General features: G+C 43.3%; 1 protein-coding gene across 1 annotated transcript in view; it reads left to right on the top strand.

The window, feature by feature from the left end:
• Positions 1-4832: 4832 nt before the first annotated feature.
• The window catches only part of SLC35F4 (solute carrier family 35, member F4), a gene marked incomplete at its 5' end in the record, with an annotated part of 23877 nt that continues 4125 nt past the window's right edge, over positions 4833-24584 (top strand). Inside the window, 4 exons of the mRNA XM_010157873.1 lie at positions 4833-5021; positions 9028-9325; positions 17084-17303; positions 24008-24133. Of these exons, the coding sequence (XP_010156175.1) occupies positions 4833-5021; positions 9028-9325; positions 17084-17303; positions 24008-24133 (833 nt within the window). The remainder of the gene's footprint in view (positions 5022-9027; positions 9326-17083; positions 17304-24007; positions 24134-24584) is intronic.

Genomic DNA, 24584 nt, shown 5'->3' with positions numbered 1-24584 from the left:
AGGGAACTCAATTACCTTTTTGAGAGGTTCTAAATTTCCATCAGGGCAGTTGGTAAAGAAAAGAAAAGAAAAAGAAAAAAAATCAATTCTGTAATGACCTGGCCATAAAAATTACTTCCAGGACTGCATTTTTATTTTGCATTGACTATTTTACTGGCAGTCCGTTCAATCCATTTTTAGTAACAACTTTGAGACCACAAGAGTTGTTCCCAATAAAATCACATGTTTTTTTTCTCTTTATTCCAAGCACTGCTGTCACATGCTAAATACGTCAGATACATCAAAATAATCTGAAAATAATTGGTTTTGAACCTCAAAGCATAATCCTTTCTCTCCAAAGCCCCTGCAGAATAACAGAGTGATTTTTCTAGCTGAGGTGAGGACATATTTTCTCACTGTCTGAGCTGCATATGGAAGTCTGTATATGAACAAAAAAGCACAAGTCATGTATCACATCTTTCAGAGGGTCAAGGGAGCTGTGCATAGTTGACAGAAGGATGAGGATAATAGTTGTCAGGACAAGGTGTGTGCTGCTGGTTCCTGGTTTGAATGGACAAGACAGCACCACTGCATGGCGGTCACCACCTCCTGCAGCCGGGATTCAGCTGGGATTCAGAACAATATCCAAGAATGTGAAAAGGCACAGATTTCAGTGATATTAATCATGTAGTTTAGGTTAGTCACAAGCATGATTACCTTGCTAAATGGAATAAGTATACGGTAATTAATGCAAGACAAGGACAGATTTTGTTAGAAGCATGTGGAAAGCCACAGGTTCCCCTTGCTGGTTTCCCTTTGGTATCCATGTGCAAAGAAATGGCTTTACTTCTTAAGCTATAAAGCATCTGCATTTTCAGGGCAAGGAAAAAGATTTGTTGAAACAGAATAATAAACTAAAAATAATCTTAAACAATTGGAAAGAGCAGCGATTTGTTTTTATCCAATAATGAAAAATTATCCAGGTGGATTTGACCCATGAAGACATGCTTGATACAATCCTGTGTGGTCTTTTCTAGTTCTCCCTTCCCTCCTATGTCCATCTCATGGGCTGAGTGTTGTTTTAGCAGTCAGTTATAACATCCAAATAATGAAGGAACATTTCTAGCAGCAAGATCTGGCAGTCTGATGATTTTTTTCTTATTTGTTAGTTTTTTTCCTAATCTCTTCCAGTAGCATTCCTTTAAAATACCAAATAATGCCCAAAATTTAGATTCATTCTCAGCCTGTGATTCATCTCTGCTAAAGCCATGAACTGTGTTCATGCTCAGTATTGACTGTGTCAGTCCACAGAAGCCAGATGAGGCTTCTGTACACAGGAAGTTACAGATATCTGTTGCAACCTCTTACATCGAGTAGTCAAGTTGAAAGAAGGTCAGGTAAAGTAGTCAGGTAAAAAGTCCCAACCAGTGTAAACATCAAGATGGTTGTCCAAGGCCAGGTTGGATGGGGGTGATCTAGTGGAAGATATCCCTGCTCATTGCAGGAGGGTTGGACTAGACGACCTGTAAAGGTCCCTTCCAACCCAAACCATGCTATGAGTCTATTATTCCCTGTATAGTCATAGGAAGATGCAATTAGTCCCACGGCACTATTTTTCTCATCCTATGTCTGACATTTAAAATAAGTCAAATGACTCTGATCCAGGCAGTCCCTTAGCTGTGGAGGAGGTGTATTATGGTACCTTTTTAGTGCATAGTTGCTTCTCCGTTTGCACGTGGCAACTTGTGGCAGCACCCTGCTGTTGTCCTCTCTGGAGAGGACGTGGTCTCATTGCCTAAGACCATGTCTCCATAAGTGTGTGGGATTTATGAAGGTATATGGAAGTTCAGTAGAAAATGCTGCTCTTGACCCTTCTAAATTTGGAGAGTCTTAGTAGCTGATAGCTACTAATTATCAGCCGATAGCTCATAAATTCTGTGTGAAGCAAAGAACTGGGTTTAGACAAGTTCTGCCTTCCCTTCCTCTCATGTGGGGTAACTGCACATGTGCGAGGTTTCATTGCTGTGCTGTGTAAAGGGTGATTTGTGTCCTTGGTGCTGACACCAGGTTTGAGTAAGTTAGCTCAGCATGTATCTGTTCCTCTTCCCTGTCAAAGTATTCTCTTCAAATGTGTTCATACTCAGTAGCACTAGATGGCCTGGATGGTTCTAACTGTAACAATGAAATATTGATAAATTGCCATGCTATCTCATTGCTTTCAAGCATAAGGGAAGAAGAATCCAGTAAATCAAGCAGTGGCTTTCGATGAAACACAATCTCTTGAATTGCAGTTTTGGTCTCAACTGCTGAATTTCTCAGTGTACAGGAGAAGATTGATGCTGCTTTGTTGTACCAGATATAAATAACTCTGAGCTCTTTTTGCATGTGAGGACAAATAGGTTTTCTTGAAATTTTGGTTGCAGATCATCTGCTAGACTTCTGCTGAGTGTAATGTGAATCTTGATCTTGTCCTAAATTGTACCTGAATTGAGATGTACCATGTGTCTTTCAACTTAATGAAATCTCTTTAAATGATGCATATCAAAGTGAGTAGTGATTTGGGTTGAGGTACCTTGGTGGTTGATTCTCTGAGGACAGAGGCAGTCAGCAAATGCTTTCTGAAAATAAAACTTCTTTAAGTTGGGGACCTGAAAATTTGTGCCTTTTTGAATGTTTAGCCCAAAAAGTACTGACTGTGTTCATTTTGTGGAGTCAGGAACTAACTTTCAGCGGTCAAATAAAGGTGTTATGTTGCTACTGGTGGGATGAATGGCCCAGGGCTGCCATTTCTAATGTACTTTTCAGCCTCAGAGTGACTTGCAAGATGTTTGCAAACTTTACAAAGTAGGTAGTGTTGTCCTTGTCTGTTACAAGTGGGAGGAGTAAGGCTTGGAGCTACGAAATTAATAGATCAAAGTCATGGGTGGAGTTGTGTGGCTGTTAGATCATTATTTTCTGCATTAAAAGGAAAATAGATGAAGGTGAATGGCATTATAAAGGTGTAAAAATATCCAGGAGGCTCTGAAAAGCTCTATACAACGTAATGCTCATCAAAAAATGAAGAGAGATGATCGATTGCTTAGACATCATACAAGCCTTAATCCTTCGAAGTTGACTTTTGTGGATTTACTGTCATAGACAGTGGCTTGTATACTGCATTGACTGAATTTGTAGAAATATGTCAAGGTGGGACCTGGACTCGGGCATCCTCCTTGTGTCAGTTCCCTCATATTGGACAGAGGAGAAAGGGAAGACCATCTTTGAGAAAAAACATCTCTAGGAGGTTAGCTGCTGGTTCAGTTGCTTGTTTATTTGATGAGTAAAAACTGACCTTGTAGGTTCTCAATAGGCTTAGAGAGGAATTTTTCTGTATAATACCATTGCTATATGTCTTCCTTTGCAATCTTTGAAGTTAGACATGGTGAATCAAACATAGTTTTGGGTTGATTGAAGGTTATATGAAACCTGTGGACTTCCTCTGGCAAAAGAGCATTGACTTGATTCATGCAGTGTCTTGAATCTTGAATACAGTCCTTGCTGTAGAGTATACTTTCATGTTATTGTTTGGCATGGAGCTATTTGCACAAAGTGTACTTGAATAGCTCATGTTACAACAAAGAATGTTGCCCTCTGGGACGTTTGCCATATTTGTTACACCTTTGGCACCTTACACATGGGTTTTGTGCCTATTTTTGTATTCTTTACAATGTGAAATAGGTGTGATTGTCAAATTAAATCCGTCCTAGTCATGGCAAGGTCAGTGGCTGCTCTGGGTATATGCGTCTTCCATACATTTGGGTAAGATGGTCACCAGTTGAAGTAGCACCGGCAAAACAAGCAGTGAGTGATCTCAACTGACCATGAACAGACGTTTATACTTACCAAAATGGCCTGTCATCTTGACTTTCTAAGAAGAGGACTCTCTTGTGCTGCTCACGTGTTGACCTCTTAACACAGACACCATCAATAAATTCGGGAGTACATGCAAGATCACCAGGCTCCCTCTGCCACGTTCCAGCGCTACACTCTTTTCTGTTGTTTGCTGGTTCTTACTCCAGTTCTTCAAGCTCTTACTCGTAAAATGTGGTGTCCTTCTCACTGGCAAACTTTTCATCTGGTACCACTGGTATTTCTGGGATCTGGGTCTTGTCTGCTGCCTTGTGCCTCTATACAGCCTCTCTGTGAAATGCAGCATCTCTGTGTTGCCTGTGCCTCACAGAAGAAGAAAAAGCAACTTCTCTGAAGATATGGAGATTCTGATTTGGTTCATGTAAAAGCTTACGGCTGGCATCTTCAATGGCTTATCAGAAATCTTCATCCAAAAGACCTGTCAGTGGCCATGGCTTCATTCCATGCAAGTCTCAAGGATCATTCTGGAGGATGGAAAGGGGAAGCTCTTCTCACGAGACACTGTTACCACTGACCCTGTGAGGCAGTGGTTCCTCAGCCCTCCGTTCCACCCTAGGGGAGACTGGTGACCTCTCCTTTTGCCTGATTCAGTGTCAGTGCTCAGGAAGGGGCCCACGTGAGTACAAATTCCTTTGCCTGTTCAGACCTCGTGGATGGAGCCGTGGGGCTAGGAATATACTGCAGCATAGGGTTCTCATTTCTTCAGGGGAAAGACTGGTTTTCATACAGCACTTTTTTTTTTTTTTCTATAAGGGGGGAGAGAGTTAAGTATTTATTTACTTACTTATTTATTTTATTCTGACCAGAGCTGAAACCTTAATTTTTTGTAGTGTGCTTCCTTTCTCCTGATGAATCGTTTGTATGCATTTCACTGACAGTGTTTGAAAGCCCCGCTTTCCTCCAGGGAATTTACAGCCAAACTGATGCAAACTCTTTCTTCTCAGGTGCCTCACGATCATCTGTCATCCAATGCAAGCCAGGAGGCAACTGCCCCAGCAGACACAGAGGCATGACTAGGCAGCTCTCCCCTCTATCTGTTGCTGAAGATTCTGCTGCTCCCATTCTTGAGCTGCAGAATCGAAGTCCCTCGGGAATCTGTCGGCACAGCAGAGTCGAGAGGCAGAGCAGATCAGGTAGGCATCACAGCCACGTTCCCGGCGTCACAGCATGCCTGCGAAAGGCCTCTTTCGTCTGTCCTTTGAAAGATGGTGAGAGTCCCAGCATGTTGACGTTGGTTTACGGTGCTGTGAACAGCAGACCACATGAAAGTCCTTCCTGTACCTGTGTGCAAACTGGGGTTAGGTGGGAAGGAAGCAAGGATGGGAGGAAAAGGCCTGGGCCTCAGTAGGAACGTGTAATGTGTCAAATATCTGAGAAATCACAAAGCCAGTAGGCACAGAAGATCTTGAAAATATGATTAATGTTAGCACACAAGTTGATTTTTACAAAGTGGTTATGTTCCCTCAGCTGTGGCCTGGCCAGAGACCAGGACCCTTAAAAGCCAGCAATGTTCCTTCTCAAAGGTGACGACAGTCTCAGCTCAGACCACGGATGGTCTGATGAAGAGGAAAAGGAGCAACAGATGGACCATCACGGTTCAGATCATCAATCAGCTGCACATCAGAGCTGCCGTCAGGAATGCATCGCCCTCTTTACTGCAGAATTTTAGTTCAAATGAACCTGTAGATCCGAAGAACATAAGACGACTTCACCGTGCTTCAGGAATGGGACGGGAGCAATTACAATATGCAACCACAGGCCTTTGAGACTGATGGATTGTATTGTTGAGCAGGAACGAGACATTAAATGAAATAATTTAACTGTCCAGGTTCTTTGGAAGACTGTGTAGATACTGTGAGCAAAAAGGGGAGGGAGAACAGGTTGGATCTCCCTTGCACACTGGAACTGTGGGAGATGAACTTTCCCCTTGTCACTTCACCATGGATGGCAGCAAGAGTCAGCTATTTTCTTCTTGTGTGGGAAAACGGAGGGATCTTGTACTCCAGCAGTACTCTCTTGACGGAAACCCTCAGAAAAATATTCAAAGTGATTATGACTGCGAGGAGCGGACGGTACAGCATTTTGCAGTAAAGATCATACTTAAGATACCAGAAAACCAATTTATTCTCATTTTTGCAGATATCAGACTGAAATAACTGTACATGTCGGCACTAGGGTACATCCAAAATCAGAATCCATCTCTTCCAAGAAAAGACTTTAGTCCCCGTGAGAAGAGTAGTGCCTTGTTGTCATAGTCTTCTAAACATTTATTTTGCAATTTTTTAATTTCCCTTTTTTTCCTGGTCTTCCCTTCCTCTTCCGTAAAGTCTAAGTAGGACTGACCTGACAGGTCGGTAAACAAATATAAGAATATAATTTTCTAGGATGCAGTAGACAAATAGTCAAAAGGGTTCAGAAGAAAAGCTGTAGGTTTTGGTTTTCCTCATCTCACTCTTCTGAAAATCAAAAGCAAAAGGCCTTTCTGTTACCATCTTGTGACAGAGACATCTCAAGCAAGAATCATCTTACAGTCAAAGGACCATGCAGGGGTATTTCTGCTAGCTGCCTTTCAACACAGTTTGCCATTGACCAGTGTCTTCTCCATGCATCATCGGCACTCTTGCCCTGTTGTTTCATTTCGCTGAGTTCTCAGATCGTTTCTGTGCCCTCGATAGGGTAAGTCTGTTAGTTTGTTTCAGACCAAACTAAATGCAGACACCAAGGATTTCTACCACCTTGCTAATTGTATGATGCTATCTACCAGCCACTTTGGCCGATCAATTTGGGTTTTTTCCTCGTTAGCGTATCATTTGGTATCTGAACACAAGTGCTGCTTTCTATCTCAATCCAGCCCCAGCTTCATGATTTAGAAATCCTTAAACCTATTTGGTATGAACTGTCTGCCTGCTCTCCACGTGTCTTTGAGTTCAAGTCCTGTAATTATTTTTAAAAAATTATCTTATCTTGGCCTTTTGATTCTTTGGCCAAGATTTAGGTGTGCACATCCCATGAATTTTGAAAGCAACAAGCTACTATATCACTTTGGCCAAGGATACATCTCAATTTCAATTAAAATAAATGTAAATATCTATTTTAGGAAGAGATGAGTGCCTCCAGTGGGCTTAGATATATGAGGATGAAATCAGCTACCTTCTCACCATGCCTGTCCATTATCATTAAATATAAAGGGGCCCTAGACAACATGTTTAGTCTGCATGCACAATTATTTACTAACTACATTACATGGGATGAATCTTGCCTATTAAGCACTTAGAAAGCTCCCCACTGTATATTTAATGAGGCTAAAACTTCCATAGGTCTTTTAATCCAAGGTTGGACTTGCAACAAGTATATATTTCTGTGCCTTTCCTTAACATTCAAACCTGGAATGGTAAAATCCAAGTCAAATGCTAATGGTAGTAGTCATACATAGTAACAGCAATTACATAGTTATGTGGTAATTGGAAAATAGAAAGCGTGGATAAAGGTGCTTTACTCTTTTATCATTGTATGATTATTTTAACTGTTATCTGAAGAAGGACTAATTGCATGGTAGTTTTGCTTAGCAGGAAAACCTGCAAGTGGATGTTTCATAAAATATTCTTTTTAATCCATTCTAACTTGCAAATAAACTGTAATTTACCTTTTAATAGAAGATGTCAGTCATTATTAGTACCATAAAAATATCTAATTTCTCTCAGCAGCCAAAGAGAATGCTAAAATGATGCATGCCTTTTCAAAGCCGGGTCCGATTATCCTCTGCATGTTTTTAATAAACCTTCAGTTTTATCTAAATTCTTCATTCACCACTAAACAATGGAGCCACTGAATACTGATTTTTTTTAAATTTTTAAAAAAATTTTTTTAGGAAAAAACTACAGCATGCCAATTACAACTACATAAAGCTCCATGTCCTGGGTAGGAAAATTCTTGATTGCAAATGCACTCCTGGCTATGATGAATCGTTTTTTAGATGTAATGTTGGTCTAATGTAATAACTTTGAACCTCAGTTTGACGTTTCTTTATGGCTGTAGCAGAAACAGTAATACAAAAGGAAAGTAAACCTGAGGCTGAAAGGGTAACTTTTTCACATTTAAGTTGAATGTAGGACAGTGTAAACTCTCACTGCAGCAGATCTATAGCTCCTCTTATCACCAACAGTTATACCGTTTCTTATATATATCACATCATGTGTTTATGCGATTGATAACTGACAGTAATAGTTAAGAACAGCTTCGGGTCAAGATTTTTAGAAGGAACTCCTGTTTCTTCTATCAAACCGATGATGGAGTAAATGGATGGAGCTCAATGCAGCCACATGAGCTTGTGGGGCAAGTGTTAGTGCTTCTCAGTATCCAGTGCAGTTGTTTTCAGCTGAGACCTGAGAAATCAAGATAAGGTTCATGGGTTGCATCTCTGGAAGATGTGCCTGGAGAGCAAGTCATCAGTCAGTAAGATTAAATTCTCTACGCAGCCTGCGCTTCTGATAGGAAATCTGCAGATTAGGTCTGAAAAGTACTGCACTAAAATGGGAAATAACAACTTTCCAATTCCTCCTTCTTTATGTGTAGAGGTTTATTTCTAGGCATGCCAAGCTTCAGTTTTGTCCAGTTTGCTTTTTTCCTTAAAATGCAAATACACTAACATGACTGATAAAAGCCTTTCTCCGCTTGGGTATATAAAACCACCAAACTGTTTCTTTTTCCCCTCCTGGCTTGCTAGTAAAAAAATGTGAATCTAGAGTTAAAATCTTGAATAGGAAGAACTCGTTCTTGGCGTCAGATGTACAGGCTGAGATATCTTTTATGTTGCACACGTGCACAGTAATTGACTTTATAATGTGTTGTTCCAAGGGATGTAGCTCTGCTCTGGAGGTTTGGCTGACAGAAGGAAAGAAGGGCTGATAAAGCAAACAGTAGCAACAGCTTAACTGTGACACTGTTACCTCAGGCCTCTGTATTTCTGTTTTGTTCCTATCCCCTTGAAATGACAAAGATGGCATTACTCAGGTATTTCTGTGCAGGATTTCAGTGTTTGTGGGGCTTAGAGGAATTACAGGGAGAAGGCAAGAAGTGTTTTGAATGCCTTCATTATGTGTCCAACTCTTCTCTTTTTTCTTTTTTTTTTTTTTTCCCCAGGAGAAGAAGGAACACAAACGCACACAGAGAGCAGCAGCCAAGAAGCTGAAGGACAGTCACGATGCCAGTCTTGCACATCCACATTTCTCAAGCTTATCTGGAGATTTCTGATCATCTTGTCCGTCTCATCCTCCTGGGTCGGGACCACGCAGTTTGTCAAAATCACGTATGAGACCTTTGACTGTCCTTTTTTCATGACTTGGTTCTCAACAAACTGGAACATTATGGTTTTCCCCATTTATTATTCTGGGCACCTTGCAACTGCGCAGGAAAAGCAGTCTCCTATCAAAAAATTCAGGTAGGCTTTATCATGGCAATATGACTTTAAACAGCCCGATTTCTGTGGGCTGCGATCACTGCTCTTCTCAGTTTGACCCATGGTGTCAGAAGGAAGAATAAAGGTCATGCTGCAGAAAATCTCATTCATAAATATCTAACAGATGAGTGATATGTGCTTGAATAAGTGGATAATTGATTGCTAGAGGGTTTTTCTACTGAGTTGAAAAGGTCAGCAATTTGCTTTTAATCTTGCTATTATATTATCTAATATCTCTATATTTTGTGTTCTTGCCTGGATCAGGCCATTAATTAATTTGTTCTGGCCCATTTATGATAGAACAGTGGTGTAAGGTCCAACCAACACAACTCATAGTTGAGAATAAAGGGGCTGAAGGCTGAGGAGATGGTTTCCATAGGGAAGACTGTGGCGTGCTGTCTGTGCTCACCAAGTATAACAGAATAAAAACTGCCCTTTCCTTCTCCTCTTGGATCACAACATGGAGAGAGAGCATCCCAGTGGCTTTCTCTACTCTCTTTGGCATGGAGTGGGAACTAAAGCAGGTTGCAGACCTGTTATGTGACTGTCATCCTGAGGAAATGATGTGAAGGCTTTGTCACATCTTTTTTTCGGGTTCCATGTGGAAATAGCTTTTCCTCTGTGTTGCAAAAGCCAGGGGAAAAGGTCTCTCTGATCCTGGCCTTTCCTTACACCACGTGGCTTCATGTTGTAATCGAAGTGTCAACCTCAGGTGCAAAGGAGTCCGTAGCACTAACTGTAACATTAGTCTGCAGGGGTGGAAATTTATAAATCCTTCTTCAGTAGCCAGCAAAACGTCACAGAAATACAATGTTGGAGGGGGACCCAAAGAGATCATCTGGTCTAGCCACCAGCAATGCGGCAGGACCAAGCAGGCTTAGCTGTTTCTTAAGAAAGATGTATCTAACCTGTCCTCAGGGCTTGGAAGTACCAGTGCATTCCAGAACAATTCATTTCACAGTTTCTCCTCCCCCATTACTCTACCAATCTGACAGTGAAGCTGCTTTAAAGGATGGAGCTACATTCAGCTTGCCAAGAGATAACTCACCCTGCCCTTGGAAGGAAGACATTCACAGGGTAACTTTGAGCTGGGACCCAATTCTGTTACTTCAGTGCAGACTTGCTTGGAAAACAATCTTACTGACTTCAGCAGAATTGTCTGTTCTGCGAGGTATTAACCAGCATGTGGCCCATACCTTGTTCCCGCTGACAGAGGGTTCAGCACAACTGTCATTGAGCACACAGGGAATTCAATTTGTGGCTGTCATGCTGGCGTGTAGCAGAGCCAAACTCTTCCCTTGTCTGCTTTTGCCAGGATCTGGGATGTAATTTGGCCCTAAATTATCATTTCTGTCAAATCAGCATGACTGAAATTGAACAGTTGCACTTAATTAACTGCTTCTCCCAAAACCCTGGTGCTTTGTTCATTAATGATGCCTTCATTCAGATTCTTGCTGCAGTATTTGTGGGAACATTAACAATGTTGGCTTGGTTTGTGGCTATGGGGTAGAGTAATAACAAATGCACAGCAGGTATGGAAGAAGGTGACAATAAACATCAATGCAGATTCCTCCTCTGCAGTTAGTTGGTTGATTATGTATCCATCACAGGAAAATTTTGGGCAAAACATTTGTGGCAATGCATAATAAAAGTATGCTGAAATCATTGATACATTTCCCAAGCTGTTAGGTGGTCAGCTTTTAAAACTGAGGACACATGCTTACATGCCCAGAGGAGTTTGCACACAGGGAGGTGTGAATTAGACTTGTGAGTGTGTGGAAAAAGGAGACCGATGTTAGAGCTGATGGGCCAATGGAAAGCCATTTTCCCAGGGTATTTCCTAGTCCAGATATATTGGGAACTCACATCCCAGGGAAGAGGTAACTGCTGGCAAATACTGGCTTCTGCATGTGGACCAACGATTTGGTCTGTGCCATGTTACGATTTGACAAGCCGAACTCTTTCAGTTTGGGTGTGGGAATGGACATCTCTTCAGAATGGGTGCTTGATTTTCTGATGGCTTAAAGAATTGAAAGGCATCTTTTGTTGTTTTTTTAATCAGAGAATTCTAGAGAGATTTAGTTTGGAAAGGATCTTTGGAGGTAATTTAATTCAATCGTTTGTATAATTGCTTGGGTTGTGTTCTTGATATTGTTATGGTTACAAGGCATTTTATTACATTTGTAAGATTTCTTGTTGCTTCATTTGCTTGTTTTATTTCTGTGGAATAGCTAATTCTTGTCATTAAAGCCCATCTTGTGGTGATTCCAGGCTTGCTTTCTAGTCCAGAGGTGATTTGTCTTTGTGTTTCTGGAGGATGTAGTTACTCACTAGACGCTTTAAAGACATACGACTTTTGTCCAGCAGATATTCCCAGTGGATCAGAACAAATAGTGCCTATGATGTCTTGGCAGGGATCAGTGATCATGCGAATGACTTGCAGAGTGCTGCCCCAGGCTGGCAAAGCTGAGTAGAGCCACTGTTACTTTAATAAATTCCACTTAGAAGGATAGAAGTCTCAATTTGAAACTTTAGATTGGCTTTCTGAAAGGGTTATAATCTTTGAGATTTCAAATTGTGTATTTCCTACCTTTCCCATTATACCTCAGAGATTAAATGTTGTGGTCTTAGAAACTAACTCACAGTTGTGACCTCCCCACTGCATTTCAGTAAAGTATCTCGGTTGTCTTGAGGCAGAAGAGACAGCTCTTAGTATCCTCCCAGTATTGTAGATAACAGGTATGTCCTACATATTGAAAGGTTATGGTTGAGACCAAACTCCTTGCATTACTGGTGGATAAAATGATCTTAAGCTTGGTGAGCTCAGCAATAGGAAATCTAACCCTGCCAGTACTTACCACAGCAGAGGGCACTCCGCAGGCTTGACAGAGGATCCTAATAGAGCTATCGTTTGGAATTGGTGGATGATATTTTCAATGCCAATAGATTTTGCCTCCCCATCCGCTGTCTTGGCTTCTTAAGGACAACAGTGTGGCATTCAACAGCTTTCTGCCAGAATGTATCTATGATGCAGTAGCTGAAGCTGGTCCTACAGGCACTATGCAGCCTGGAGGCACTGGCTAGGAAGAGTGTCGGTAGCTGCAGGTTTAATAAATATGAACATGTTAGGAAGAGCTGGTTTTCTAGCAGGAAGGATAACAAGATGTGAGCATCACTTGAAGTGAATGAAAACAGAGCCATAAGTAGCTGGTATTTGCTGTCATCTGTCATCTGTAAGTTTGTCACCTACAAATCTCTCCGTCTGTGTTGCAGCAGTGGCTCAGTCCAGCTTCCTCAGCCACTTGTGGGATAGCATTCCAAATCTAGATCTTCACTGCAAAGGGCCTGTCAGAGGAGAGATGAGGATCTCTGTTGCCTGAAGCTGCTCGAACGGCTCAACAGTAGGGAGGAAGACCAGCAGCACAAGACTAGGGCTTCCCTCGGACCACTCCTACTGCGAGACAACATTCCCATGATGCTCCCCCCGAACCAGGCATTGCTTATGTGAGAGGTTCACACACAATTCCCTTTCCTTTTGCTCCAGCTCTTGAGCAGACAAATACAGCTGGCCAGGCTTTTTCTTAATGTTCAGACGAGAAGCAAAACGATAACTCAATCAGTCCTGGAAAACAATTCACGAGTTGCTTAACCACCGTTCCTCTGTTGGGTGTCACCTCCTGAAATGGGGCTGAAAGATGTTTTATTGCAGCAGATGCCATCATTTAGATAGAAGAACCAAATGACATGGTAACAACTTGTGCTTACCAAAGGTCCTGCAGTGCTTCTTGATACCACCATGTCACGGGTGGCCTTGCCCAGTTTTAATCCGGGTGGTGTAATTACATTCTCCATACTCAGGTTACCCCAGGTAGTGCCTGTTAGCTCTGCGTTTTTATTGTGAGCTGTTTTAAAACCAGCTGCTGTGTTACACTCCAGAGGTTGCTGTGCATCAGGGGTGAATAAACCCATTCTTCTGCAGGGGCTGGCATCAGAATAACTTGGAGGCAACGCAAGCTATTTAGTGGGTGCCAGAGGCAAAGCTACATGACTGCCTGAGGTGCTGTAATTCCTGAGAGCATGGCACACTGCCCAAAGCTGATGGCTGAGGGCTACCTGCAAATAAAAGGAGCTATTTATGTTCGAGAGCAGGTTTTAAATAGACTTCTTGTGCATTTGGAAATAGTTTGTGTCATAGTTTCAGGGTCAACTGCCCTTAGATATGTCTCTGCCTTTAAGTCAACAGCCTACAGATATTATCTGTATGGGGAAGGATCCATGGAGCCCTCTCTCCTGAGCCCAGGGTTTTAATCACTGTCATGTCTGATGACTTCTGCAAGTTTAATTTTAGTTGCATGCCAAAGAGGCAGAGTTAACCACTGAGCAACCAGCCCTCACAAAGCCCGAGGCAATTTACTGTAGCCATGACTGGGGAATAAAGTATTCTTCCTATCTCCTTACTTGCTGAGCATTATTCATGGAGTTCTCCTAGGCATGAAGATAAATTCATCAAGTCTCTGTCTCACTCAGCACAACCCTGTCACAAGTCTTTGCTGTATTTTTTTTAATTGAGAGGTGAGGAGCCACTGGCTGCTGTTTTGTCTGGTCATTGTATGCTGCTCTGTGTGATGCAGGCTCTTCCATCTGCTTAAACAGCTCATTGCCTGGGGCCTGTGAAGCATTTCCAGATTTCTTTTCCTAGCTGTGAATCTCTGCTCATCCCTCCCACTGCTTCTGTGAACTCAAGAGTTCAGTGACATTTGCAGGGTTGCCACAACTGCCTCTCCCAAATAGTTGACCAGCCCACGGAGTTCAACACAGGATAATGTAAAATCACTGAGTCTTCTTCCTTCTGAGGATCCAGTCAGGGAGCTTTGGACTCCATTCTCCCAACTCTGCTCTGGGTATGTCTGTCTGCAGGACAACAAAATCTGACCCATTCTGGCGTATTGTCCCGCATCTCCCCTTTGGCTTTGGAAGCTGTCTGCCCTCCCTTTGGATGGAGGAGCAGAAGCACTGGGCTTATTCCCAGCATCTCCCTGGCAGTGTGAGGCCCCGATGGATGGCTGGGGTATAATTTCCCATGGCACCTTTGGAGAAGGTGCTGCCTTGCAGACTCCACTGGTGACGTGCTTGGATGGTTTTGCCTTTGGATGCTGTCAGCATAGCACTGGGGTACTTAACTGCGCTCTGCACTGCTGTAAGCAGCCCAAGCACCTTCCCCCCTTGTTTTAACACAGCACAAGCATGTTTCCTCTAAGACAGATCCTGACAGCTTCTGAGACAGGTGGGATTTACAGTCGTGAAACAATCCAATCACGCATCAGAACCGATGGCGGAATTCCCACTGGGTTGGAGGGAGCAGGCTGTACGGGTCTGTAGGTCACAGTGCAGATCTGTTCTCACCAGGAGGTGGAACATCCTGGCTCTGGTGCCATGTAATGGTGACACAGCCACGGTGCATCCAAGTCAGAGGCCACCCGTCTCGCAGTGAGACACCGCCTGAGCTCAGAATCACCCTCTACATCCACCTAAGTCTCACAGGGAGAAAAACATCTTTTAAATGCAAACTGCTGTGTCTGTTGTCAGCAAGCACTCAGGTCCATGCTACCAGTGAGCCCGTTCTCAGACAGGGAAAATCATCACCTTTACCTCCCGTTGAAATGAGTGATACAAAAGCAAGCTTAAGCAATAATTTATTTGCTTCACTGTTTGCTTTGCATCTCAGACAAATAATACAAGCTATTCTCTTTCTACGTGTAGCATTTCTGTTCTGATCTTGGGGAACAGGATGACTTCTGAGAATGTCTAGGTCAAACAGAGTGAAGGAGGTAATTAGCAGATCTGCCTGCTCGAGTGTTAACTTGTTGGACACCCCAGCAAGGTTTGAGACAGGAATTTGTTATTGCCAGAAATGACTGCTTTGTACCCCAGGTCATTTCAGTGGCAGCAGGGAATGCATGGTTATTAAGTAAGACATAGCTGATCTCATGTATTACATGGATGTTATTATTCTACTTTCTGCAAAACGAGAGTGATGGTTTCCGTTCTTGGTGGTAAAAAAATGCAGTATTTTTAACAGCAGGATTCTCCAGAATTACTTTAGATTTTTTAAATTGCTTTGGGAGATCTGAAAATGATTGTGTCTTTAAAGGCAAAGCCAAATCAGGATAATTATTACACTGCCACCAGCCCCCTCCCCTCCCTGCCCCCCCCAAATAACAAGTGACTTCACACTGCAGTTCAATCTTTGAAGTTACTAATTAGTTCTACATAATAAATGTTCTAGCAATCTTCCAAACACAGCCATGTTTGGCTGTGAATACTTGGGGGCCCTGAGGCCTCACGGCATTTAGATCAGTCCCTTCATGTTGTCTCGTAAGGATGTGTTGCAGATTGATGGTACCTCGGTTCCCTCCATTGGTGTTTTGGTTGTATGAAGCATCCACACGTGGGACCTCTCGTGTTTTAGACATGTCAAGAAATGAATGCCGTGTCAAGAAGTGAAGCATACCGGCAATATCTGGAGGAAGCCTTCTAATGAAGAAGGCAGACAGTGGAGTTGCTAAAAACTGTCCTTCCCAGATTTGGAAAGGTAGAGGCAGTTCAGGAGGGGTACAGTGATGCACCTGTAATCAAGCTGCATGCTTGGTCTCCTCTTAGTCTGTGCAGGTACCACTTTGCACAGGAGTGCTGTCACTGAAAGCTGCATCCTCTGAGCTGGCCCTTCTCTTTCTTGAAATCCCCAGAAGCCAACAGCTCACTAAAATTGTGCGGAACACAGCGTTTGGGAAACTAGAGATTATTTTTGCTATTTAGTCCGCAAAGGAGCATCTCCAAGTGATCACAATTTTTCAACGTATAATCATAGAATGGTTTGGGTTGGAAGGGACCTTAAAGATCATCTAGTTCCAACCCCCCTGCCATGGGCAGGGACACCTTCCACTAGACCAGGTTGCTCCAAGCCTCATCCAGCCTGGCCTTGGACACTTCCAGGGATGGGGCATCCACAACATCTCTGGGCAACCTGTTCCAGTGCCTCCCCACCCTCTCTGTGAAGAATTTCTTCCTGACATCTAATCTAAACCTCCCTGTTTTCAATTTATACCCATTACCCCTTGTCCTATCACTACAGGCTCTTGTAAAAAGTCCTAATTTTTGTAATAAACCACAGCTGTTAAATACCCTTCCTCTTTCCTTTCTTCTCTCACACTCGTTTGCCTGGCTCAGTCTCCCTGGCTGACAGCTTGCTTTCCCGCCGTGGTGATGTGTCTGGCAGTATTTTTGAGTATCCTTAGGTGATTCTTGAAGCTTAGTTGGCCACGCATTAGAGTATATTTCAATAAGAAGAAAAACAGATTTTGGAGCAAAGCAAGAAAAATTGTCACGGTACAGAGAAAAAAATGTGGTTTTAATCCCTCTGTTCATGGCCGCGAAGGCAGAGCCTGAGACCTGTCAGTGCAATACAGATAGCCTTCATTTCTGTGCGTGAGTCCCTGGGATTATTGCTGCATAGAGTGCGATTATTCCAGGTAAGTTACTTCTTTTCTAGTTGCGAAATTGCTGTTTTAAGAAGATTGTAGGTTATTTTCTCTATGTGAATTAAGCAGATTCTTGTGGGTGTGCGGAGTAGTTAGGAAAAGCACTTAACCAAATGTGATAAAAGTCTAATGAATGTTTGTTGTGCTCGAGTGAATGCTAAGGAAAACCCTAGCTGAGTTTGAAACTCTTTTCTTTTCGTAGGGAATGCAGTCGGATTTTTGGTGAAGACGGTCTGACGCTGAAACTCTTTCTTAAAAGGACTGCTCCCTTTTCTATTCTGTGGACTTTGACTAACTACCTGTATTTACTGGCTTTAAAGAAGCTGACAGCCACAGACGTCTCTGCCCTATTCTGTTGTAACAAAGCTTTTGTCTTCTTGCTTTCTTGGATTGTGCTGAAAGACAGGTTCATGGGAGCAAGGGTAATGACATGCCTGATTTTCAACTCTCTCTTTTTTTCATAATTGCCCTTAAAGCCATAAGCTTTTGTGCTGCCATAGTGCTGCCGCATTATGGTATGTATATACCATGAAACCATTTCTCATTTAATTTCGTGATGTAAACCTAAGCCTGAAGATCACTTAGAGCTCAGAATCCAGAGGTAACATGACGTGGGAAGCTATTACAGTGAAGTGTAATTTGATGAACTAGAGTAGGAGGACTTAGAGTCCCTATAAACCCTTTCTGAATTGGGTTACAGTGCTGAAGTAAAGTCAACTAATTGTATTTTAAACATAGTGATGAATGCTTATGTTCTAACCAATGCAATTTTATGCCTTGTTTGGGTAGATTGCTGTTTTCAATTTGTAATGTATTTTTCTTCTGCCACCCTATTATACATAAACATAAATGCATACACGTGTGCACATCCCAAATATAGATTAAAAGGGACACCAACTGTTTTGCATGAAGGTGTATTTTACACTAAAGTGTGAGAGGACTCACTGGCAGTAATATAGACCCTGCAAAATGAAAAAAACAGAACTCGAGCAAAATGATGTGCATCTGGATCTAGGGGAAAGTAAGCATGTTTCCTGTAATTTCACATACACAAGTCTCTTCATATGCAGCAGTTTAAACTGTTGACTTTATACCTTGGCTAAGGCACAGCTAGGCCTTCTGCCAGTTCTGCTGATGCAGATTCCCCCGTTGAAATGACTCAAGTCCTAATGGTCGTGTTGGGTGCAATCATGGTTGAACTAGCAAGAGCCTTGAACTTCACCTGGAACTGGCTGGGGCCAGGTGTGATGCCTGTGGCCAGGAGGGGTCATCGGCACTTGGATCTAAGTTCCATGGAAAGCATGATGGATCAGGACACTCATCTGTGTAGGTTTGTTTTTAAAAAATGAGGGCTGCAGCTTTGTTAAATGAATAATATGATAGAAGGGTTTAGAAGTGAAAGGAAAAGGCATCCTGTTTGAGAGGCATCGGATCTGGCTCTTGGAGCAGATCCCAGCACCCTGAAGAGAGTACTGTGCTTGGGGTCTGGGAATGGGAGAGGTGATGGTTTAAGTTTAAGTAGTTCCTCTAAATTCCCAGTGAGAAGGGCTGGCTGGGCAATTAGTTATGGCACAGGGCCTGAGCACCTCAGGGCTTGCGTGCCATCACACAAGTGAGCTCTTGGGTAGGGATTTGTCAGGAGGATTTTGTTGGACTGGCTTAGTGGAGGGTCTGTCCAGAGCAGGCAAAGTCGAGGAGGTGAACCTGTGTTTCTCAGACCTCAGCTATAGTGCCCTTGAAGGTCTTGCAAGTGCTGAAGCCAGACTATAGCCATATCTATGTCAGATGCAATTTAAACTATAGAAGCATCAGGTAAATGTGACCTACCCTCAGCCTGCTGATGACTAACTAAGCAAGGCTTGAAATCCTCAGTTCTTCTCTACAGAAACCAACAGGAATGGTAATTTCTGATGCTGTAGTTCCCTCCTCTGTCCCTTGACCATCTCTGCTTCCAGCTGTTACTACTCACTTGTGTAAGATGATATTGAGTCTAGCTGAAAAAATAGGAAATGTTGATCCCTTTAAGCTATTTTTTGTCTAAAAGCAACCTCTCTCTAGAAGAGTAAACACAGCCATTGTATTTTCCTAGCCTATTCTCTTAAAGAAACCTAGATGAGAAGTACTAACGCTATTTTCAGTTATTAGTTATTTTTCACTGACTAAAAAACCATTGCTATAAATATGCATTAGTATTAATGCTGTAAACACCATGAGGTCTGCACAAGAAAAACCTGGCAGAAAAAGTGAGCAGCAAACACTGCACATAAAAGAAAATGGGTTTGCTACCAACTCACAGATTCTGGATGCACAGTGCTGGAAAGGTAATTAGCAGCATTTTCCAGCAGCCCTCCTGCCAGAATAACACTTAATGATGTTAATAACCACGCAGGAGAGTGTTTGAGAATTAAAATACGACAAAGCAGCACCAACCCAGTCTTTTGTGCTTTGAATGCCTGTACTGCTTTCACCCCCCAGCCTCTCAGAGAGCAAGTCTAATTAGGTTATTTGGACAGTAAGGGGATGAAAAGAAATAAGGGCTTAATCACACACTCAGAGCCAGTGTTTTTGCAAAAGCACTCAGCACTCGGGAGCACGGCCAGTTTTTCAAAGGAGCTCAGCTCCTAGCAGTTCTTGCAGAGCTCTAGAGCCATCGGGCACGTCTGTGGCACATCGCAGTTGGGGATGCAGCCGGCGCCTGTGTACCCATATTTCATCCGCCTGGGCTTGAGAACCAGCAGCTGTCAAGGCTCAGCAGCTCTGCAGCAGATTTCCAGCATCCCCAGCTCCCTGCCCACCTGGTGTTGCTGCAGGCAATCTCCAAACTGTCTCCAAGCCAATCCTCCAGCTTCCGGCACATCGCTCCCGCACACTGCGGAAAGAAGATTTTCAGATGGACTGTCTAAAGACAAACCTGTCTTGATGGCCACCTTATGGTACAGCATAATCTCGTCTGTGGAAGCGTTGTCTAGCTGTAGAAGTGCTGCTGGGGGCTGCACGCACAGGTCCGGCTGCCCTGGCTGCGTTTGAGCTACCCGAAGCATGTGTGGTGCAGCGAGAGACACGTGCCCTCAGCGCTGATGCTGCAGCCTGGGAAGGAGCTTGCACCCAGCCCGAGGGAGAAAAACACCAGCTGGAGAAAGAGTATGCATGTGAGAAGGACATACACAGCAAGGACTATGTAGCTATTTACTTATAAAAGTAGTGCAGGTTGACCTTAGGTGCCTTGAAATACTTACTGCCTGGTACAAGGAAACGGGACAATCCTTGCCTGCACCGTAAGCTGCTTTGCTTGGACATTCCTGAACATCTCACAGATCAAGAATGTGTTCACGTTACACTGGGACCTCTGGAAATCCAGGCACCTTTGGCTCAGAGCAAACACAGGCATTTAAAAGACTTCACGTATTTGAGTAATTCTGTTGGTTTGAGTCACCTGGATGTAGCCACGTGCTTAAATGTTTGTGTCTTTGAGCCCTTGGTTGTGTTTCATCTGTGTAGTTAAATTAATGCTTATTAGGTGGGCACAGAGTGGTTTGGGGACATTTTCCCCCCTCAGAGGTTGGCTGTAGGCTGGAGACAGGTTTCTTTACTACAGCACATCATTTACTGCTGTGCTTCACGTGGGAAAAAAAAATGTTCCTGAGTAAGACGTTGGTTGGCCTTGCTCTCTTCCAGGGGAGGGGGGGACCAAAAAGAGGCAGGCTACTTCCAGGGGAGGGGGGGACCAAAAAAGAGGCAGGCCTCAAAGAGGAAAGAGGATTTCATTCCTTACCTAGGAGGCTCCAAATGTGTTACTACCCTCTTCCACTAATTAAAAGCCTTGTTTAATGAGCTGTCAGCTACAACAACCAGCTCTGCTTCACTGTGACCTTGCTGCTTCTTGTCAGCTTACAGAAGGCTGCAGGATGTGCTCTCAGGTTTCTAAAGCAAACAGACGACAATTGCTAGGCAGAGGTCAACTGTGCTAATGCAGTGGTGTATAATTCGCAGGAAGAGCTTTGAACATGAAACTTAAATAATGTTCTCACTGTTTTCCAGTGTCAGGTCTTATTTATCTGATGTCTCATGAGTTGGTGCTCCATATGTGTCCATCACTTCAGTTGTTTCAGGGGAAAAAAAAAGTGCTTGGCTTGCTAAATATTTGATTAAATTAGGAAACTGGCTCTCTAAATTTGGTGTAGTCAGAAGGAGAAGGTGTATTTCCCAATAGGAAGAATCTCCTACTGGGGATGATGGATCTACTCATTTTCCCTAATACAAGGTAAAGGATTCCCTTGCTGGGTCTGAGTGGTGAGTACACTAAATCTTGATCCTTTCCCTTGGAAGGAGGGGATAACTTGATTGGACTTTTCTGTTTTGCCTTGTGGGAAACATTGCTTGAAATATTACAGCTGAAATATTCCAGCTGACAGCTGAAATGCTACATCTGACTGTATGTCCAAGGCAAGATGTATGATGCAGCCTGAGATGAAACCAGCCAGGCAGTGCAGCAGGGCATGGCGGGGGGGTGGTTCTGAAAACTAATAGAGGGGGACACGGTGATGTGTGAGAGGTCCTGAGAGTAATTCTGCACGCTTCAAGGCTGGACTTTTGTGGTATCTGTATCCTAGGATAAGCTGTAAGGAGAACAGCAGTATTACACAATTATATTACTAACGAACTATCCAGTAAACCAAAGGTAGGAGGGAGAAGTGCTGAACAGGACTGAAACTCATTCTTCTAAGAGAATTTAACTCTTTTTTTTGCTGACAGGTCCTTGGGTAGATGTAAGCTCAGGTATCAAAATAAGCATTGCTGCATCTTGGGTGATGGTATGTGCATCCTGTGCCAGATGTGTCCTGACTCTTCAGCCAGGTGAACAGCCAAGGGTGATGTCTTCCATCACCCCAGCTCACTTAAGGTGTGAAGGCCAGATTCTCATTTAGGCACTGGAAAATGCAACGTGTTCCCCTGTCCTCCTCAGCAGCTTGACAGTTAGAGCCCTAGATCCAGAGAAGGCAGTCCTGGATCCATGTCCCTCCTCTGGATGAAGGGACTGGAAGCCCTCCTCCCAAGATGGCCTTACTGCTGGGATATGTTGTTCTGGGAAGGAGAGGAGGGAAGCTGGCTGGCGCCCTCTTGCTAAAGCCCTTCCAGATCTCATAGTACCATTACATTACACCTCTGAGTACGATGTGACTCCAGCCCTTGTCATCAAGTTGGGGGACCTGGATTTCAAGTGCCATTTCATGGTGAATTTGGAGGTGTCAGCCTTATCTTCGGGTTTAGGTGTCAGCTAGGCAGCTTTGTTGAACAGTATCTTGGAGCTTGGATGTTTTAAATAGACATAAGGTGGGATATAGATTCGCACTGTGGTTTGTGACTGTCTTCGGCACCGCAACTGCCATGTGAGGGTGGTGCCTGTGTACCTCAGTTATTGGTAAAATAGGGCTAATGGTGGGAGGGGAGAACTTAAAGCTGGCCTCAGGAGATGAGTTCCCCAGTGAACATGTTGGCCTAGATACCTATGGGACTTCGGAGCGCTAGCATTTTTACCTGTAGTCTCAGAGATTGGCTCCACCCTGGGAGCTGATTCTTGGTTTCCCATTGTCCCCCATGTGTGGACACCTTTACCTGAGTCAGGTGTGTGTCCCTGTCCTGTGTGTCCCTGGAAATATGGTTTTGCTCTACTGACTGGCTCTGTTGAAATTGTTTTGTGGGATTTTTGTGCTTGTTGCCTCAGTCTGGCTCACATCTGCTTGGTATGAGTATCAGTGGGTTTTCTGGGACTCAGCAAAATTTCAGTTTTGGCAGGCTTCTCTGCAAAAGGGTGCGAGATTTGACCAAGATGACTTTAAAGTCTGTGGCGTAAAGCAGGAGAAAACAAAGTTTAATGAGGCTTTCCAGGCATCCCACGTTGGTGTTGGCTCCTGTAGCAGAGCTGCAGGAGCAGGAAGGTAAGAAGCCCTGCCTGGCTCAGCAGTTGTGTTTGGGAGCCGGTTGTAGAGGTTAGCGGTGTCTGGGTGAACCACGTTAGTGTCTTCCTTTGTATGAATGGGGAGAGCCTGCCTTCCAATCCGCTGGGGAGTTGTTGCTTCAGTGGGTATCTGGGAGCAGAAAACAGGGTCTGAACCTTAGATGTTGCTGCTGGTTCTGTAACAGCTGGCTTTGGGTATCTGCATTTGTGTATCTTCTGCTCTACAACCTCTAGTACATGAACAGCCTTTTTATAATGATAAAATGTTTAATATAATACTTTTTTTTTTAATCTCTATAAATAACCCTATCTTTCAGAAATGGGGCTGTGATTTTTCACAGGTCTGAGGAAGCACATTTTCCTTTGCAGTCCATAGAAGCTAGGTATTCAGTGTTTTTGAAATTCAGACTCTGTATTTACCTGCTGAGGGCGATTAGGTAGAAAGGGTGAGTTTTTCAAAGAATAAAACATGTTGGGATCCCTACCACTTCGTTAAGATCCTTGGAGTCAAGAACCAAGACTTCAGATACGGTCTAATTAATTATTTCTGTTCTTTTTCTTTGAAGCTCCTTAGAAGCTCTGTGTGGGATTTTCAAATGAGGCCAAAAACCTAAGCAAAAGGTAGAGGCTTCATAAAGAAATTTGGTCATTTCTGTTTAAGAAAGCTGGCAGGGCTGTCAGAAAATACTGTGCACAGCCGGAGCAGCCTAGAAGGACCTCCCAGTGGTACCGGGGTATCCCACAATACAGGGGTTTGATGTCCAGGAACGTTGGCCATCTAAATGTTTACATTTCAAGTCAAATTGGTGGTGTTGCTAGGTGTTTCTCTTGTTGTATAGTAGAGCATAATGTCTTAAAATTTCTTTATCGTGGAGTCGTATCTCCAAAGTGGCTGTTTAGCTTCTAAAATACTTAATGACGGATGTTCTGTCAGTAGGTCCCAGGAGAATTCACAGCGCTATAGATCCATATCACTATCAGTGCATACACTTTCATTATGTTTTACATCTCTCCCAACTGTACCTAATTTTCCCTATTTAAGGGAAAGCAAGAAAACTTCAAGGCAGAGAAAGTAGCTAGTGACACCCATTAAAGCCCCACGTGGTGATAATCTCTTCCTGTGTAATGAAATTGCGTTGAGCTTTACATTGCTTTGCTTTGTCTGTGCAGATAGTTGCAGCAATAATGGCAATCACAGGAATCGTAATGATGGCATATGCAGATGGTTTCCAGGGCGATTCAATTATCGGGGTAGCATATGCTGTTGGATCAGCCTCCACATCTGCGTTGTATAAGGTAGGTCGTAACTGTTTATTAGCGTTCTCGTGTTCTTTAACATTGGATGTTAAAAATGCATGAGTACAAAGCGAATCACTATAAAATAACTGGTTTATTTTATTCATCCCTCCTGCGTCATTCATGTTGTGACCAGGCGATGTCACGATACCTACTACAAGGGTAATTAGTCGTTAGCTGCCAAATATTCAGAATGACTTTGCTTTATGAGCCTTTAATGAAATCTCCATTACTATGCCGCAAGGAGTTTAGGATCGTGTTTGAATCATCTCCTGCCCCTGCAGTTTATCGACGCTGTTTCAAAGGGGCTTGATGTGTGCAGCGCGGATAGCGCCGCTTTCCCCGGGCAGGGATGGACGGCTGGTCCCTAGTCTGTACTGCAGCTCTCTTGCGTATTCCGCGCTCGTGCTGGGCTTGGAGCCCCTGTGTGCGCTTGGAGCAGGCGGTACGT

Source organism: Eurypyga helias, unplaced genomic scaffold (assembly GCF_000690775.1).
Source record: "Eurypyga helias isolate BGI_N326 unplaced genomic scaffold, ASM69077v1 scaffold7368, whole genome shotgun sequence".
Taxonomy (NCBI): domain Eukaryota; kingdom Metazoa; phylum Chordata; class Aves; order Eurypygiformes; family Eurypygidae; genus Eurypyga; species Eurypyga helias.
The sequence above is the reverse complement of the archived record's forward strand: the minus strand, read 5'-3'. Positions and strand labels throughout refer to the sequence as shown.